General features: G+C 43.7%; 1 protein-coding gene across 1 annotated transcript in view; it reads left to right on the top strand.

The window, feature by feature from the left end:
* Positions 1-16062, top strand: part of LOC136652255 (protein C-mannosyl-transferase DPY19L1-like) — a 69847-nt gene that overhangs the window by 12495 nt on the left and 41290 nt on the right. The window contains exons 5-9 of the mRNA XM_066629185.1: positions 146-283; positions 2575-2695; positions 5988-6081; positions 11780-11837; positions 15595-15686. Of these exons, the coding sequence (XP_066485282.1) occupies positions 146-283; positions 2575-2695; positions 5988-6081; positions 11780-11837; positions 15595-15686 (503 nt within the window). The remainder of the gene's footprint in view (positions 1-145; positions 284-2574; positions 2696-5987; positions 6082-11779; positions 11838-15594; positions 15687-16062) is intronic.

Here is a 16062-nt window from a genome sequence, read left to right as displayed (position 1 = left end):
GTTTAAGAGACTCGGTGAAACTTATAGTTATTCATTTAACATGTTGATCTCTGATGCTGAAAGAAAGCACCATAAAGTCCTGCGAATGACACAACTGTGGAAGATTCTTTCTGATGAATTTCATCTAAGTATATTCTCTTTGTAGGGACTTTATTATTCCTATTTCAAAACCATCATTGAAGCACCATCTTTTTGGAAGGGACTGTGGATGATTATGAATGACAAGCTAACTGAATATCCTCTAGTGATCAACACGTTGAAAAGATTTAATCTCTATCCGGAGGTAAGTCACTTCTTAAATAGCACTTTTTTCCGTCTTGGGCTTCATTTCAGTACAGTACCTAATTGTGTGAATAAATTCCATTGAAATACTCAATACTTTCTGTATGCAAATATAGAGAATGAAAACGCTTAAATCATGGTATAGGCTTCTTCAGGAGGAAGTGCCGGGTGGCGGAAAGGTCAGATGGGGCAGGGAGGAGGCGTTCCAGGGAGGAGGGGGAGCAGCGAGGAGGCATGGAGGGGGAGAGGAGGGTGGGACAGGCAGAGCCCGACAGGAGACATGTTGATTCTGCACCAACTACTCCCCTTATACGCGGGAAGGGGATAAATGTCCCCTTCCCCCGAGGAGCCAGCGGCGGCTGCCCAGTGCGCACAAGATACCATGGCAGCCATTTTGGCGCCATGGGAGCTCTGCACACCTGATAGCTCAGGATTGGGCTGTTAGGCTGCAATCCTATCCACACTTTCCTGGGAATAAGATCCATTGACTATAATGGGACTTAAAATAGTGGCCAAAATTGTGGAAACCTTTTGAAAATTTCATGGTTTGCAACTTTGCAGGCTTATAGGAACTTTCATGTTTCATTAAGTGCGAATCTTTATATATCAATTGTTAAGAATCTAGTGCTGAATTCAATACAGAATCCAGAATTCAAATGTTGTGAACCTTTTTCAGGTGCATTCCCATTCATTTCAATGTGCGTTTTATTTTTAGTATATTAGACTTGATGCCACCATGGTTTGTGACTACATTTGGGGAAAAGATACGGAGCTGTACTTTAACAGGCTACTGTGTATATGCTTTTAACAATGATAGTCAATGGGGCTTACACCCAGCTAAGTATAAATAGAATTGAAGCCTTTCGTATGTTTGGGGAATTTTAAAAAAATTGATCAGCAACTACTTGGGAAGGTTAGGAGGGTTCTTCTTTATTTAAAATAATTTTTTAAATGTTATTTTACTTTGTCATATGGGGGTGTCAAATTTCCTGCTTGAGGATGTCACTTCTAGCCATGACATCAGGTTAATGCAGTGGTATTCAAACTGGGGCGTTGCAATGCCCCAGCCTGAGGGTCCTGGTCCCTTTCTCCTTAAGGGGCGGGGACAGCCAGGAGGCAGGGAGGAGGCAGCGGCGCGATCCTGGAGATTGCGATCCTCAGGGGGGCTGCAGGGGCTTGGGGCACTTGCCCAAGCCCCCTGCAGCCCCCCGGGGTTGCGGGGAACCCTGTGCGACCTTCGGTGCTTCCCGAGGCGGAGCGCAATTGTCCCACTCTCATTTTCCCTGACCTGCAGAGCCCTGCAGGTGCTCGCGCCCGGCTCCCCGCAGCCAGGGACAGCTGCTGCAGGGACTGGAGGGTGCACCCCAGTCCCTGCAGCCCGGTCATAAGGGAAAGTGGGGCGATTGCACACCACTTCCGGTTTAGCAGACCGGGGCGCGATCGCTCCGCTGCTACCTTCCCTGATCCGGGAAAATTATTTAAAATAAAGAAGAAACTTCCTAACCTTCCCAAGTAGTTGCTGATCAATTTTTTTTAAATTCCCCAAACATACGAAAGGCTTCAATTCTGTTCTGTCCTGGGGATCGTGCCACTGCCTCCCCCCACCCCCGCAAAGACTTACTGCGGGATTGAAACTCCCTGCAAGTTTGAAAACCTCAGGGTTAATGACATCATTTCTGGTGGGTCCTGACAGATTGCCAATCTAAAAAGTGGGTCGTGGTGTTAAAAGTTTGAGAACTAATGAGGTAGGGAAAGTCTTACAATACAGTTTTTTGTAAGATAGCCTTTTTTCTGTATTGAGGGAACCTGATTTTGAGTAGCTGGAGCTAGACTAAATATTATATATGTTAATATTCAGCTGCTATTGAAAAACATTGGTGTCCTACATTATTCCCCCTGCCCCAACATCTAGTAGAAGTTGAAATATAATTCATGTTGCCAAGCTGATGATGTCATTAGAATAATGATAGAGTGGGTTTTTATTTAAACATGCAACTATTGCCAGAAAAGTCCCCCTCTGATAAATTCAGGAGAACTTACTATGTATTCTGCATTAATCAACTACATTGGTTGTTGCTGCTAGTAGGGTTTGGAAAATGTGGAACATGAGTCATGAGAAACAGTCATGTTTTAGCATACACTTTTGTAAAAGTTCAAAATTATTGTAAAGTATAACATCTTGGAAGAAAAAAACCAGTTGGACATCTATGAATCGCTACAGATAAGCCTATTTTAAACGAAGACTTTAATCAAATTCTTCTTTGGAAATTTTAAATCCTGTTTTCCGCAAAGGTTGTGCTAGCCAGCTGGTACCGCATTTACACAGGGACAATGAACACCCTTGGTATTCAGACAAAGGCATGTTGGACAGTGAACAGAGGAGAGGGATTCAGTCCTGTTGAAAGCTGTGAAGGCAAGTCTTGCTTGTTCTTTGTAATGGCAGGTGTGAGTTTTACAAAGGCCCCTGTTGTGTAGATTGATTTAAAAAGTGACAATTTTGTTATGGCTGTGAACTAATTAAAACCTTTTAGGGCGCAATCCAGTTCCTTGCACTGGCCCAGGAGTGTGGCAAAGTACTTCTATGCCTCTCTGAGGGGAGATAGGCCAGCATACAAACGTTGACATGGGCCCTGGGGAAACAGTGAGTTGCATTGGCCGATGCAGCGATCTGGGGAGGGGCATGGGGAAGTCGGGGAGAAGGCAGGAGGGAGGCTTTTGGGCGAAGGGGAGGGCAAGCAGTGGGCAAGCCCGTGGGAGGTGGGGCCAGAATCCGGCAGTTATGCCAGATCTTGATTTCATTCCCAAGTGGGTCAGGGCAATCCCGGGCTGCTTGGATTTGCACCACTGAGGTGGTGCAGAACTGAGTTGCCCCATTGTGACTGCAATGGCTCTCCGTGGGGTGAGAGAAAAGGTTCCCCTTACCTTGGGGTGAGCCACAAACTGCCCAAAACCTGTGTTCGATGCAGCATAGGCCCGCTGGCCTATATCCAGCACAAGTTATGATTGTGCCCTTAGTTGAACAATCATGTGGCTTGCCGTTCATTGGTTGTACAGAGAGACCCATATCTGCCATTTCACTTATTCACTACGCACACCCTTTAGTTAATTTAAAGACTTGTCCCGCATGGCCACAGGTTCTTGCTTAAACAAAATCACTACAAGTATAATAGCTCATAGCCACCTTAAGGCTGCCTCTTGGCAGCCTGGTCGCTTAAAAAAATAGAAGTTAACAGGAAGTGGTTAATATCTGTTTTTTTAAGCAACCAGGCTGCTGGGTTGCAGCCTGAAGGTCACTACAAGCTGCTAAGCTCTCAGCAACCTTGTTTAACTAATGGGGGCGTGGGGGGCATTCCACATATCTGTCGTTTCTGGTATTGGGGGGGTGCTCTGGAATGGAACACCTGTGGATGCTGGGACACCACTGTATTGTGCATATTCTTCAAACCCTAATGATGATTTGAAGATGTCTTCAATATCTTTCCTTCAATATCTTTTTGAAGATATTGAAGGAAAAGCATGCTTTCTTTTAATTGTTGTAAACAAATGGTATCATGTTGGAAAGAAAGGCCATGCTTAATATTTTTTCTCATTAATTTGGAAACTGAGAATCAAAAATACAGTATATTTTCTTGGTCATGCTATGTCTGACCAAGATAGGTGGCAAGATATGGCCCTCATGTCTGATACAGTGATGAGTGACTGACAGCTTTTGAGTGTTGGGGAGCTCTACTTTAGCTCTGCTCTGCGTTAGCACTGGGGAGACCGGGGGGAGGCAATCGCCCCCCTTTTCCTGCCGCCGCCACTAAGAAGTGCGGACGAGGCGCATCAAAATCCAAGGTGCTGCTTGTGTCCCTGGGAGCAGGCATGTGGCTGCGATGCTCCAGGGACCTTGGAGCTGCAAGGCACGGAGACAGGCTGCGAGCACTGCAGGGAGGAACGTGCCTGTCTGCACCAGAGAGCTTCTCACCATGCCTGCTAAAGAGCCCCAGGAGGGGGGAGGGAGAAAGGGCACGAGAAAGAAAGGAGAAGCACTGTGCAGGAGGGCGACCAGCCTGTGCGTGAGGCAGGAACGATCTGCTTTATGTTCTGTAGGGACATAGATCTCCCTTCTTACTCATTATAAGATTTTTGCTCGCTCCCCTCATCCTGATGAGTAGGCTGCTGTTCTCTGGTGAGCAAGAAACACCAGTCTTCCATCCAATCTCAGAGCTGTAATGGTAGGTGGGAATTGACTTGCAGTTGCAAAGTGATCTGTATCCTTTTCCAGCTCCAGCAATTAGAAGGGGACTGGGGTTGGTTTAGCTGCTATATTGCCAAGCACCTTCCTGATTCAGCCAGCAAATCTTGTTGCTTTTTTTTGGCTTTACAGCCTGAAAGGATGCGAAGGGCCTTGTCTGGTGGGTGGCCAAGGTGCCCTTTCTTGCTTCCCACATAGAAAGGGTGCCACAAACTAGCTGTCTTGACCCAGTTCCAGTAAGGTGCTCTGGGCAAATCTAGTTGCCAAAGCCTCAGCACCCTTTTCCCAGCTAGAAAGGATGCCAGGGACTTTGGTCCTTTTGCTTCCTCCATCTTGCTGGCACAGGACTGAGTTAGCATGCCTCATCATCATTCTCACCCATCCAAGGAGCAGGAAAATGTGGCCGAGAGGACATTTCTGCTCCTCAGCCACAGTGCATGGCACACCTTATCCAAGTAATGGGCAAGGTGTGTGCCTCCTTTTTGATTGAAAGAAGCAGCTTCCTTGACTCCAACTTAGTTAAGAATCAGGGGCAGGGAGAAGGCAATCACAGTTTTGGCATGGCATCTAAACCAAAAATTGTGTAAAACCTGGTCCTGACCTGCTCACCTGTTCAACCCAGAGAACACATCCAATATGTTTTTGTGGTAATTGAACACTTTTCTTTGGCAACTACATCCTCTTGTGATATATTTCTTGGAATAAAAAATGCAGAGATCCATATTTGCTTTTCTCTGTCTCTTCCATAGTAAGATATTAAAATACAATTTATTGAAAAAGTGTGAAAGCAACATAATGTGAAAACAGTGTGGGTACCCTAGATGAACTGTGCATTAACTGTAGCTTCCGTGAATCATATTTTGTTTGTGTGCTTTGTATTGCTTCGATCAACAACTTTACTAGATACAGTACATGGAATATTTGTCCAGATTCCTGTAGGAAATGACAGTGAAGAAGATTGGTTAGTTTCTGGGCTTAGTACTATGACTTACTCTTGGTCTTCGTGACTGAATTGAAAACTTGCAACAGTTGTAAGACTGAAAATAGAAAAAGAAAACAAATGCTGCCATTTATTTTCCTGATTGATGCGTTAAACAAAACACATTTTAGAGAGTGCTTATTGCTTCTCTCTAGATTTCTAGTAAATTTAGGATGTAATCCTAATCCCTTATGTCAGTACTTTCCAGCACTGGCATAGTGGTGCCAATGGGATGCGCTGCATCCTGCAGTTGGGTATCACTCACGGAGGCCTCCTCAAAATAAGGGAATGTTTGTTCCCTTACCTCAGAGCGGCATTGCCCTTATGTCAGTGCTGGAAAGGGGTTAGGACTTCAGGGGTTAGGATTGCTCCCTTAATGATTACAAATGTAATCTGCATTTAATAAGAGCAGAAGTATGTTGCATGTAGTGCTTCTTACAATACAAGTTCCTTTAAAAGTTAAATTGAATGTTATTTGCTATTTTATAGGATTGGGCGACCCTGCTTCTTTTTACGTAGCAATGATATTTCTTCTGAATGGATTAATGGTGTCCGTGTTCTTACTGTATGGCATTTACCTAAGGTAAGAGGTGTATAGGGAAACTTTAGTGTGAGTTGATACTTGTTATTGGTTTATCAGTTTTCAAACTGCACATTATCAAACATTCATCATGCATCATTATTAAACATTAAGCATCATAAGATTCATGTTATCTGGGATTATCATTGTTTGAAGAGATGTTGTAACTAGAATGTAATTGTTCATGATTCCTAAAATTCATTCTTGCAGAACAGTTTGCTCTCTTACCATTTGGCCCTAGTGCAAGTGCTGAATTCTAGCACTGGCTCTGGGTGTTGCTAATGTGCCATAAGTCACATCCGCAGTATCCCAAGAGGAAGGACCACCAGCGCTGGGCCATCACTGAGCCTTAGCACTGGGTGGTGTGTCGGCCGGCTCACCTGCAGTGCTGGCTGGTGGTGAGTATTTCTGGGGCAGACAGAGGCAGGGAGTGTGCAGAACGGGGAGGGGGAAGAGGAGAAGCCGCCCAGGAGGGGTTTGGGACAAGCAGAGCTCTTCTGTACTGTATCCTGTCCCCCATGTTGGACTATAAAGCGCAACACAGAGGCTCTCAAGTCTGCTGGCAAAATAGCTGGTGCAGACTTGAGAAGCCCCATTGCAGGGTCTGGGAGACCTCTGGCGGCCTTGGTGGTGCCACTGGATGCAGTGTAGTCACTTTGTCACTGCTGCATCTGCCGGAGTCGCCAGGGATAGGATTGGGCTGCCCATTGGGTTTTACCTGGACAAGTAAGAATGCAAGAACAGACTGTTGCCACTTCTTAGAATATTTTGGTAACATTTTGCAACTGTTTAAGGGCCCAATCCTATCCAATTTTCCAGTGTTGTTGCAGCTGTGCCAATGGGGCGTGCACTGCATCCTGCTGTGGGGAGGCAGTAACAGAGACCTCCTCAAGGTATGGGAACATTTGTTCCCTTACCCTGGGGTTGCATTGCGGCTGCACCAGTGCTGGAAAGTTGGATAGGATTGGGCCCTACATCATTGGCTTCAGCAGTTGGTGTCTTTTTCCACCAAATTGAGTTTTCACATTCCAGTTATCACTTACCTAAACTTTGGTTTATTTGATCTTCACGTTTTACACAACATTTGCATTATGTAAATATTGGAAATAATTATTTCTTTGTAGTAATTTGGGGTTTCCTAAGTTACAAAAAAAAGGAAATATTTCTTCAGGTGTGTGATTTTTCAATCATATAGCTGTAACCAGGATTCTCTGTAGTAAGCAACTCAAAAAGCAAAAATAGCACACACCTTAAGGGCGCAATCCTAACCTGCGCTGGAACAGGCAAGCAAGGAGGCTTGCACTGTATCCAGCGCAGGATTGTGGCCAGAAGCGGCTCAGCCAGAGATAAGGGGAAACATTTCTCCTTACCCCTGGGTAAGGGCTGCTGGCCACAATGGGTCTCCTTGAACTTGCGCCACCTCGGGAGGTGGCACAAGTCTGAGGAGAGCGAGGGTAGAGCCTCCGTTTGCCTGAAGATAACATCCGCAGGTCGCCAGTTCGAGGCCACCGGCACCGTGCGATCTTGAAGCAGCTGACAAGCTGAGCCGAGTTATTCCATCTGCTCTGAGCGTGGGAGGATGGAGGCCAGAATGCGATACCAGATCAGAAAGAAACATCTGAATGTTGTGGTTCTTGAAAGATAGATCCTTCTTTCAGTTGTAAAAATCCCTACGGGGATTTAAATAGCCTGTCTATGTAAACTGCCTTGAATAAAGTCTGAGGAGAAATCTGACGACCAAGAAAGGTGGTATATAAATACCTGTATTATTGTTATTGTTATTTTTATTATTATTATTATTATCCCCAGGAACGGGGGTTGGGATCCTGCATAACTGCTGGATCCCAGCCCCATGTCCTGCTCCCTGCTCGCCCACCCCCATGGCCGCCCAACGACCGCCCTCCTCCCGCCCAGGAACGCCTCCCTCCTCCCTGTCCCCCCATGCCTGCCTTTTCAGCTTGTGTCGGCGCAGGCAGGCCAACACAAGCAGCTGAGGGGAAGCTGGTGCGGAGGCTTATGTCAGCCTCCACAGGCCAGCGCTTCTCGGAGCGCTGGCCTGGCTTCCCCTTGAGGAGGTGCAAACATGCTTCACAGCACATTTGTGACCCTCCTAGGCTGGCCCAAGAGACTTGGGCCGGCATAGGGCACAGTTTGGATTGCGGCCTAAGATTGTAAAGTCACGGCGTTAGAGATTGCTCCCTTTTTTGAGCCTAAATAAGCCTCGATAAGTAGAATTTAAAAGTTACTACAAGTGTCTTAACATACGTTTAAATTGTAGCACAAGACAATTCTCCATGCATATCAATAGCAGTATGTGTACAAACAGGGCAGCCAGGTGTAGGATTCTCACATATTGTGGGATAATATGCAAATAGTTTATTTTCTCTATAATGGGTACTTCCTGTGTAGTATTCTGCAACATATAAAGTGATCCTGTGTTTTCAAATTCATATACTTATTTAATAGCTATAAGAAAAAGTGTGTCCATTTTTATATTAATAGAACTTCCAGAGTTGGTCAGGTGACTGTGTATCTGAAGATACTGGTGTGCTTATTGAAAATAATTGAATAACCTGATATAGGTTAAGGGTGCACATGGGACCTCAGTGAAGATGGAATCTAGCAGTGTTGTCATGTGACAGTGTTATTGACTTCAGCAATTCATAATGGGCCCTTGGGCTGGTCCAGCAAGCCTCTTATGTTCTTATAATTATGGATGAGAATTCTAATATGACTGAGAGAGCAGTTGTTTCTTTTTATTATTATTGACATGTACATACCGCTTTTCAACAGACTGCTATTCACAAAAAGTGGCTTATATAGCAAAATAAATCAGTAAATGATTCCTTGTCCCCAAAGAGCTTGCAATCTAAAATGATGCTACAGAGACTCAAGCAACAGCAACTGGAAGAGACACCATGCTGGACTGAAGAGCGGCAGTTATTTTCCCTAAAAATAAGCAGTCACTCCTTTAAAAGTGCTTCTTTGTGCAGTTAGTAAGGGTTGCTTTATTACTGACTTGAAAAATCATAATTTTACATATGACACCTGACGTATATCAACTCTTACTCAAAGAGTTGGAATTTAAAGGTGGCCCGCAGTTTGTAATACTTGCACTAGGGTCCAGAGATCAAAGAATGCTTTTTTTGTTTTGTTTGAAGGGAATAAACAAATATATGGTTAGGGTTCTTTTTTTAAAACATTAGTCACAGTTTAATCCTAACCAACATTCCAGCACTGGTGCAGCTGTGCCACTGGGACACACTCTGCATCCTGTGGTGGGGGAGCAGTCATTGAGCGCTCCTGAAGGTAAGAGAATGTTTGTTCCCTTCCTAGGGAGCTGCATTGTGGTTCCTCAACACTGGAAAGTTGGTTAGGTTTGGGCTATCACTTTTGTACAATGCCTTCCTATGCATGTCTACTCAGAAGTAAATCCCAGTGTATTCATTGGGGTTTACTCCCAGGAAACTGTGTATAGGATTGAAGCCTTTGTTCGAAGAGCCCACTGAGGATGGCTTTGTAAGTTTTCTCTAAGTGTGATCATTGCAGTGTTTCACTTCACTGCCATGCAGAAAAGGCATGCTTCAGAAGCATGCGTTTCCCAGAGCGTGGGGCAAAAAGTAGTGTCAGCCACTTCCTTTGTTAAGATTATAACTGAAGCTACATCTAGCTTGTAATATGCAATTAGCAATTTAAAGTAATTAACAATTCTTTTTTTCTCTTAACTACCTAATTTAGTGCTTCCCAAACTGTTCAGTCCCTGGACCCATTTTTTAAAATGACAGTCTTTGCAACCCACATAACGTTACAAGACAAAAAAGTGATAAAAAATTAATAATTGGGGTCCTGTGCTCCCAAGGCTGCAAGAGACCTTACATATAATATGTGTGTGTAGATATTTGCTAGACTCTTCCTCAAAATGGAGTTCAACATAACATATAAGGTAGGCATAAAGTTAACGTAATATGAATGTACCATTGAAAACATAATTGTAAAATAAGCATCTCAGAAGAACTAAATGTATGGTTACTGGGGCTTAGCGTTTTGATTCTCTGGGACCACTGCTCTGGTGGCTGCACTAGCTGCTGGTTCATTTCCAGGCCCAATTCAAGTTGTTGATTATGAACCTTTTAAAGCCCTTTATAACTTGGGACCAGGTACTTTAGGGACTGTCTCCACCCACATATGCTGGCTCGCCCCCGGAGATGTTCAGGTCTTCGCCAACACCTTGAATTGGGCTCGGAAATGAATGGTGGCCAGTGTCGCTGCCAGAGCAGCGGCTTAGAAGTTTCTGCATGTCGAACCTCAGTGACCAATCGAGCTGCCACATTCTGCACTAATTGCAACTTCCAAACCGTTTTCAGGGGTAGCTCCGCGTAAAGTATATTATAGTCTAACAGAGATGTCACTAGGGCATGGACCGCTGTTGCCAGCAGATTTTACTACTTATTGCTCCCTTTCCCTTTTAATACTGCTCAAATGGTTTGTATTGCTCATTATATTGCTGCTTTTGATGGTTTTATTGTTTCTTGTTCTGATTTTTTAAATATTATGATTGTATATTTGTTTATTTTCATAGCACCCACAGTCTAGGAGAAAATTTGGGTATAAATAAATATTAAATATGCATTAAATAAATACATAAACCTTATTTTTAAACCTTCATCCCATTAATCCCCTAGAGGGCAGTGTTTGAGAAGTGTGTGGTTGGATAGTCTTGGAAATAATTTCTTTTAAGCTATTGTAGTTTCAAATGCAGTGCATTATTTTTACCACATTCTTGGTCTTTTTCAGATAGGCAGAAATACAAACTTGTAAAACAAATTCAAAAGAAGGTTTTGCATTACCAATAATAAGTACAAATACAACTGTTGGCATCTTGTAGGAAGTGTTTTATTGACAGCTGGAAAAGTGTTAAATCCCATTGGAATTTTTACTGCTTTAATTTTCCTTGTGTACATCTTAGATTAAACATTTAAGAGAGCAATCCAACCCTGTGCTGGAGCAGGCAAGCCAGGAGGCTTGCGCTGCATCCAAGGCAGGTTTGTGGCCAGCAGCGACTCAGCCAGAGGCAAGGGGAAACTCTTCCCCTTTCCCCTGGGTAAGGGCTGCTGGCCCCAATGGGTCTCCTTGGACCTGTGCCACCTCTGGAGGTAGCCCAAGTCTGAGGAGAGCGGGGCGGCCTGAAGCTGCTCCATTCTCTGCGGGGACAGGGGTTGGGAACCGGCATAACTGCCGGGTCCCAGCCCCGCCTGCAGCTCCCTGTGCGGCCGCCCTCAGGGCCGCATTCTGAGATTCTGGAAGCATTCTGGAAGCATTCTGAGATTGTGTGAAGCTTCTCAGACCCTCAGAAGGCTTTCTAAGGACTCCAGAGGGCCTTCTGGTTTCTTGAAGAAACTGAAGTGATGTTTTAAGGCCTTTCAGATGCCTTAGGCTGGAGAGGGCACGCACGTGACTACTCTGTCCCTCAGAAGTCCACTGAACAAAACTGGTACAGTAGCAGCATTTTAAGGTCCTAGCACAGGGGCCAGGGTCACCACTGCGTAGTGGCTAGCAACCTGTCAGTGGCTAGCAGATCTGTCAGACAGAAGAGGGGAAGGGGTTAACAATTCCCCCCTTGTTGTTCCTCCTCTTCTGGCTTGTGAAAGATGTTTCTATTTCTGAAGACTTAGGTCTTTTTTTTTTTTTTTTTTTTTTACAGTGGGAGCAGACTTGGAGGACTGCTTACAGTGGCATGCTATTTTTTCAATCATGGGGAGGTAAGTGTAGTAGAATCTCAAGATATTTTGTGTAAAAAAAAAAACTCTATTTGCTTTTAGACCTGATAATGTTGCTAACCCATTATGAGAAATGTTAATATTTAAGTTGAAGATATGCTGTTTTGAAAAGACTGAGGGTGGGAAACATCTTGGATTGTAATCCTACACCCAGTTACACCCACCAGCCTGCACAATGCAGTGGCACCGATGGAGCATGCACTGCATGCTATGATGGGGAACATCCAGATGGCCTGGGAGAGGTAAGTAAAAGTTGTTTAAACTTGCACCAGACGGCTTCTTAAGGCAGTAGCTCCAAAGACAGGGAAATAATGCAAGGCTGCAATACTGTACACTAGTGGTTCCCAAACTGCATCACAGTAATTTTACAGGGGCACTGGCTCTCCTGGTCAGCACCATCTGAGCCAAGATTGCGCGTGATATTGGGGGAGTGTAGGCGGCCGTCTAGTCCTCCCATGGCACAGCACTGCCACAAAAGAATTCCTCCAACACTAAGGATGCCATGATCAGGCTAAGTTTGGGAACTGCTTCTATACACACTTGGAAGTGAGCACCATTGTACACAGTGGGGCTTACTTCTAAGAAGACATGCATAGGATTGCTCTGTAAAGGCCTTAACTCTCACTGCTACCAGTCTTGTCCTTGAAAACCAATTAGAAACTTGGTAACAGCTGCTTGAAATGTACTCTAGTGTTTTGTGTAATTTGGCTTAGAGTCCACTGTGCCTTTCATACTTCATCTAGCTACCTACTTATTTTATAAAGGAGGGAGCACCTGAGCAGTGCTTTCCCTGAACATTTTAAAAGTAAGATCTATAGGAGAATACAGTATCTACTGGAATTATTTTTATTCCTAAAATGGCTTCTGTGAAGCTTCCATATCCAATATCTATATTCCATAATTGGAATGAAAAATTAAAGTTGTGAATATAATATTGAATACTTTCTAAGTGCTAACCAAGTTTTTCACAATATATTAAGAAAGTAAATAAAACTTTGTTTTGAAAGCAGCTTACTATTGCAGATGTTAGGAGTTTTTTCTTCAAATTTTCATTTATACTGGACTAGGATTTTTCTGTATACTGCCTAGTTTTGTTGCCAGGAAAGAAAATCTCTTCCAGCAGTATTATATCCTGGACACATGCACTAGGCTTTTTAAAAACTTAATAGGAAAATAATAAATATTTTCTGTTACTGGTCCTGTATTGTCTTTTCTGTTTTCATTCTAGATTTTGTAGTCTTGCTTCCCCCCTTCACTTCTTGTTTTTTGATATTTAACTATGTGTAAATTATGAGGTAGCCCTCATATCTGTGGCTATTGTATCTCCAGTATCACTTATCTGTGGATGCAGGAGACCTCCCACATTAAAAAAAAAACAAAACATACTGGGGGAAGGGTGTGTTTCTTCCTTAAACAATTTGCTGTAAGCAGTTACAACCCAATGTAATCATATTCCCTGCAGGCCCCCTGCAGTATTTGGTCTGATCTAATCAGGCCAAATACTTGATTATACTAGCTCTCATACTAAACAGGAAATGGCAGTTAAGCCCTTTCCTGTTCAGTATCAGAGCTAGATAAATCAAAAATTTGAACTGCAGGGGACCCAATTACATCACACTGTAAGCTTAACTGCTTACAGTGACTCATTTAAAGAAAAAAGATGCACTTACCCCTGGTAAGTTTTTTAATGTTAATGGATGGGGGAGGAGGGCTCTAGTGTGAAATTTAAAAAAAAGGACTGTCAGCAATTGTTATGTTTTATGAATCTTAAGTAGTCAAGGCCTCCCCCAAAAGCCTGTTTATGAAAGCTCATGAGAAGATTGGTGTCCTTCAGAGTCTAGTTGGCTTTTAATTCAGATGGAATTGAAGGCTGATTAGAAAAAAAAGACTGATCTAAAATTATGTTGTAAAAATGGTAACCCCAAAGGCTAAAATTACCATATGTGCTAGTTTTCTAACAAGCTGAGTGTTAGCAAAGTTGACACTGTTCCGTAAAAATTATACTCTGTTTGATAGCTATGTCTTATATCAGTTTTCTTTCTACTGATAAATGAGGCCAGTTTGAATATATTCAGAAATAATTTTAATATAGAGCAACTAATCTGTAGAACCAACACCTACTAGTGTATAAAAATTTGGAGATCTGATAAACCAGTGGTCTTCAACATTTTTTGTGGTACAACCCCTAAAAAGAAAACAAATAAATAGATTGATCCCTCCCCCCTCCCAGGAAACTATCCACCCACTCCCTACCTTTGTCACCAGCCACTCTCCGCCTGTTATGCCCTCCCAGCACAGTTCACTGTAACCAAATATTCTTATTAGAGAGAGCAGAAAGCCTGATGTCAGTGAAAGCCATTTAAGTACAATTGCTAACAGCCTGAGCAGGACTGGGACACAGTCTCCTGGTACCTGAAGGGGTACACTAGATGCCTACCCCCTTTACATGGTGGTGCTCTAGTCCAGAGGTCCTCAACCTATTTTGTTCCGGGAAGTTGCCCCACAACTGAGACTTCACAACCACATTGGGATCCCAACCCCAAGTCTGAAGAACACTAAGATAAACTTTAGCTAATTTATACATGGAACTGTATCTGGAAGTTTGGTTTTTCATCCTGAGGCATTGAAATATCACTGGAGATACTTTTATATATCTGTGCCTTTGGAAGGCATAGCAGTTATTTACTCTAGGTTAATCTCTGTTTTGTTGTCCTTTGTCAGTAATGTGCTCTGTGCAGACTTGAAGAGATTATTTGCATTGGTGAGAAAATGTAGTACTAAAAATACCAGAAAGAAAGGATGTCTCTAATAGTTCAAAATGTTATAGGAGTGCAGGGAATCTTTTCCATTTTCCTATCCTCTGACAATGACAGGTTTTTGCTTTGATGACTTCATATCTAATTTTAGATTAGATTTCAACTTAACCAGAGAATCTAACAGCACAATCCTATCTTACAATGGAACAGGCAAGCTAGGAGGTTTGCGTTGTATCCAGCGCAAGAGAGGGCTGTAAAGTGGCTCAGCCGAAAGTAAGGGGAAACTATTCCCCTTACCCCCAGGTAAGTCACTGCAGCTTCTATGGGTCTCCTCAGACTTGTGCCAGACGTCCAAGGAGAGTGGAGAGGCTTGAAGCCACTCCTTGCTGCTCGGGTATGGGTGCTTGCATCCGTCATAACAGCTGGATGCCAGCCCTGTCTCCCGCTCCCCACCCGCCCTCCCACAAAGCCGTCCTCCTCCCACCTTCCCCCTGCCCTGGAATGCCTCCTTCCCGCCCTCCACAGAGACTTGCATTGGCCGACCTCGGCCAACGTAAGGCTCGCTCCCTCCATTGGCACGAAGGCTGAATTCAGCCTCCACAGGCTAGTGCGCATAGGTGCACTGCCCAGTCGACTCTGAAGGAGGTGCAACCCTCCTAGGCCAGCACAAGGGACTTGCGCCAGCCCAAGGCTGAGTCAGGATTGTGCCATAAGTTTATTAAAACAAAATCAGAACTGTTTTCTAGCAGCTTTCCAAAATGTACTTCTGTTCACACTGTAAAAACAGCAGCAAGATATTCTTCTGTTCTTACAGTATGTAACGAGATGAAACTCCCTTTTTTTCTTCATGTGTGAGCTGCTGTTAGAAATCTGACAGTGTCAGCATTATTATCTGTATATTTCAATCTCAGATGTAGTGTTTTGAGTTTGGTTTTTTGTTTTTTTGTAATATATCGGAACATTAACTTAGTTCTCATTTCCAGAGTACTCGGGTGATGTGGACGCCTCCACTTCGTGAAAGTTTCTCATATCCATTCCTTGTGGTTCAGATGTTATTACTAACCCACATTCTCAGGTAGTTTCCACTCTTATTGCTACTTCAGTACAAAGAATTAATAGCCTCAGACGATGTGTTAATGTATACAGTTGTGCCCCGGTAAATGCAGATCCTGTATTTGCAATTTAACTTATCTGCGGATGCAGTACAGCCCCCCACATGGGACATCCCTCTACACAATTCAAATTTACCAGGGAAGGGACAAAGTCCTTGTTTTAAACTAGGTCTCTAGAAGCTTAGCAGCTTATAGCAAACTTCAGGCTGCCTCATGGCAGCCTGGTCTCTTCTCAGTAACTAGAAGAAGTTTAATAGGAAGCGAACCTTAACTTCAGGCTAGCTTCTTTTTTTGTCCTTATAGGGCCAGGCAGCTGGGAGGCAGCTTTCTCCTTCAAGG

Source organism: Tiliqua scincoides, chromosome 5 (assembly GCF_035046505.1).
Source record: "Tiliqua scincoides isolate rTilSci1 chromosome 5, rTilSci1.hap2, whole genome shotgun sequence".
Taxonomy (NCBI): Eukaryota; Metazoa; Chordata; class Lepidosauria; order Squamata; family Scincidae; genus Tiliqua; species Tiliqua scincoides.
The sequence above is the reverse complement of the archived record's forward strand: the minus strand, read 5'-3'. Positions and strand labels throughout refer to the sequence as shown.